The 601-nt window shown below is 63.4% G+C and overlaps 1 protein-coding gene across 1 annotated transcript in view; it reads left to right on the top strand.

The window, feature by feature from the left end:
• Window positions 1-89: 89 nt before the first annotated feature.
• The window catches only part of ETH_00035685 (uncharacterized protein), a gene marked incomplete at both ends in the record, with an annotated part of 2,554 nt that continues 2,042 nt past the window's right edge, over window positions 90-601 (top strand). The window contains one exon of the mRNA XM_013375650.1: window positions 90-580. Coding sequence (XP_013231104.1) covers window positions 90-580 — 491 coding nt within the window. The remainder of the gene's footprint in view (window positions 581-601) is intronic.

The raw sequence follows: 601 nt of genomic DNA, 5'->3' as shown, positions 1-601 counted from the left end.
AGAAGCAGCAGCAGCTGCTGCAGCTGCAGCAGCTGCAGCAGCAACAGCAGCAACAGCAGCAACAGCAGCAACACGCCACGCAGCAGCAAATGGAACACGCGGGGGCAGAAACGCCGCAGGGGCTTCGGAGGAGCCGCCGCCTTCAAGAGCTGGAACTGCTGAGGCAGCAGCAGCAGCAGCAGCAGCAACGCGAGGAGCAGCAGCACTACTTGCAGCCCTACGGGCTGGACCAGCTTAGGTTGCTGCAGCAGCAGCAGCAGCAGCAGCTCCGCCTAGGTACCTTCGCGGAGGTCTTAGGCCCCACTGCGCAACTAGAGCAGCAGCAGCAGCAGCAGCAGCAGCAGCACTGGGCGCAGCAGCACTTCACTGAATTTGGCTCAGCTGCGATGTATCGGCAGCGGAGCCTCTCAGCTGCTGCCCTGCACATACACCAGCAGCAGCCCCTACAGCAGCAGCAGCTGCTGCAGCAGCAGCAGGACCTGCTTCTGCAGCCGAAGCAAGAGCTGCAGCAGCAGCAGCAGCAGCAGCAAAGCAGCCCCAGCGCACGCATTCTGAGGCGGCAAGAGCCAGGCGGCGGGATGTACGTCTCCTACGTGCCACA

The sequence above is a fragment of the Eimeria tenella genome, genomic scaffold, assembly GCF_000499545.2.
Source record: "Eimeria tenella Houghton genomic scaffold, Eth_scaff2938, whole genome shotgun sequence".
NCBI lineage: Eukaryota > Apicomplexa > Conoidasida > Eucoccidiorida > Eimeriidae > Eimeria > Eimeria tenella.
The sequence above is the reverse complement of the archived record's forward strand: the minus strand, read 5'-3'. Positions and strand labels throughout refer to the sequence as shown.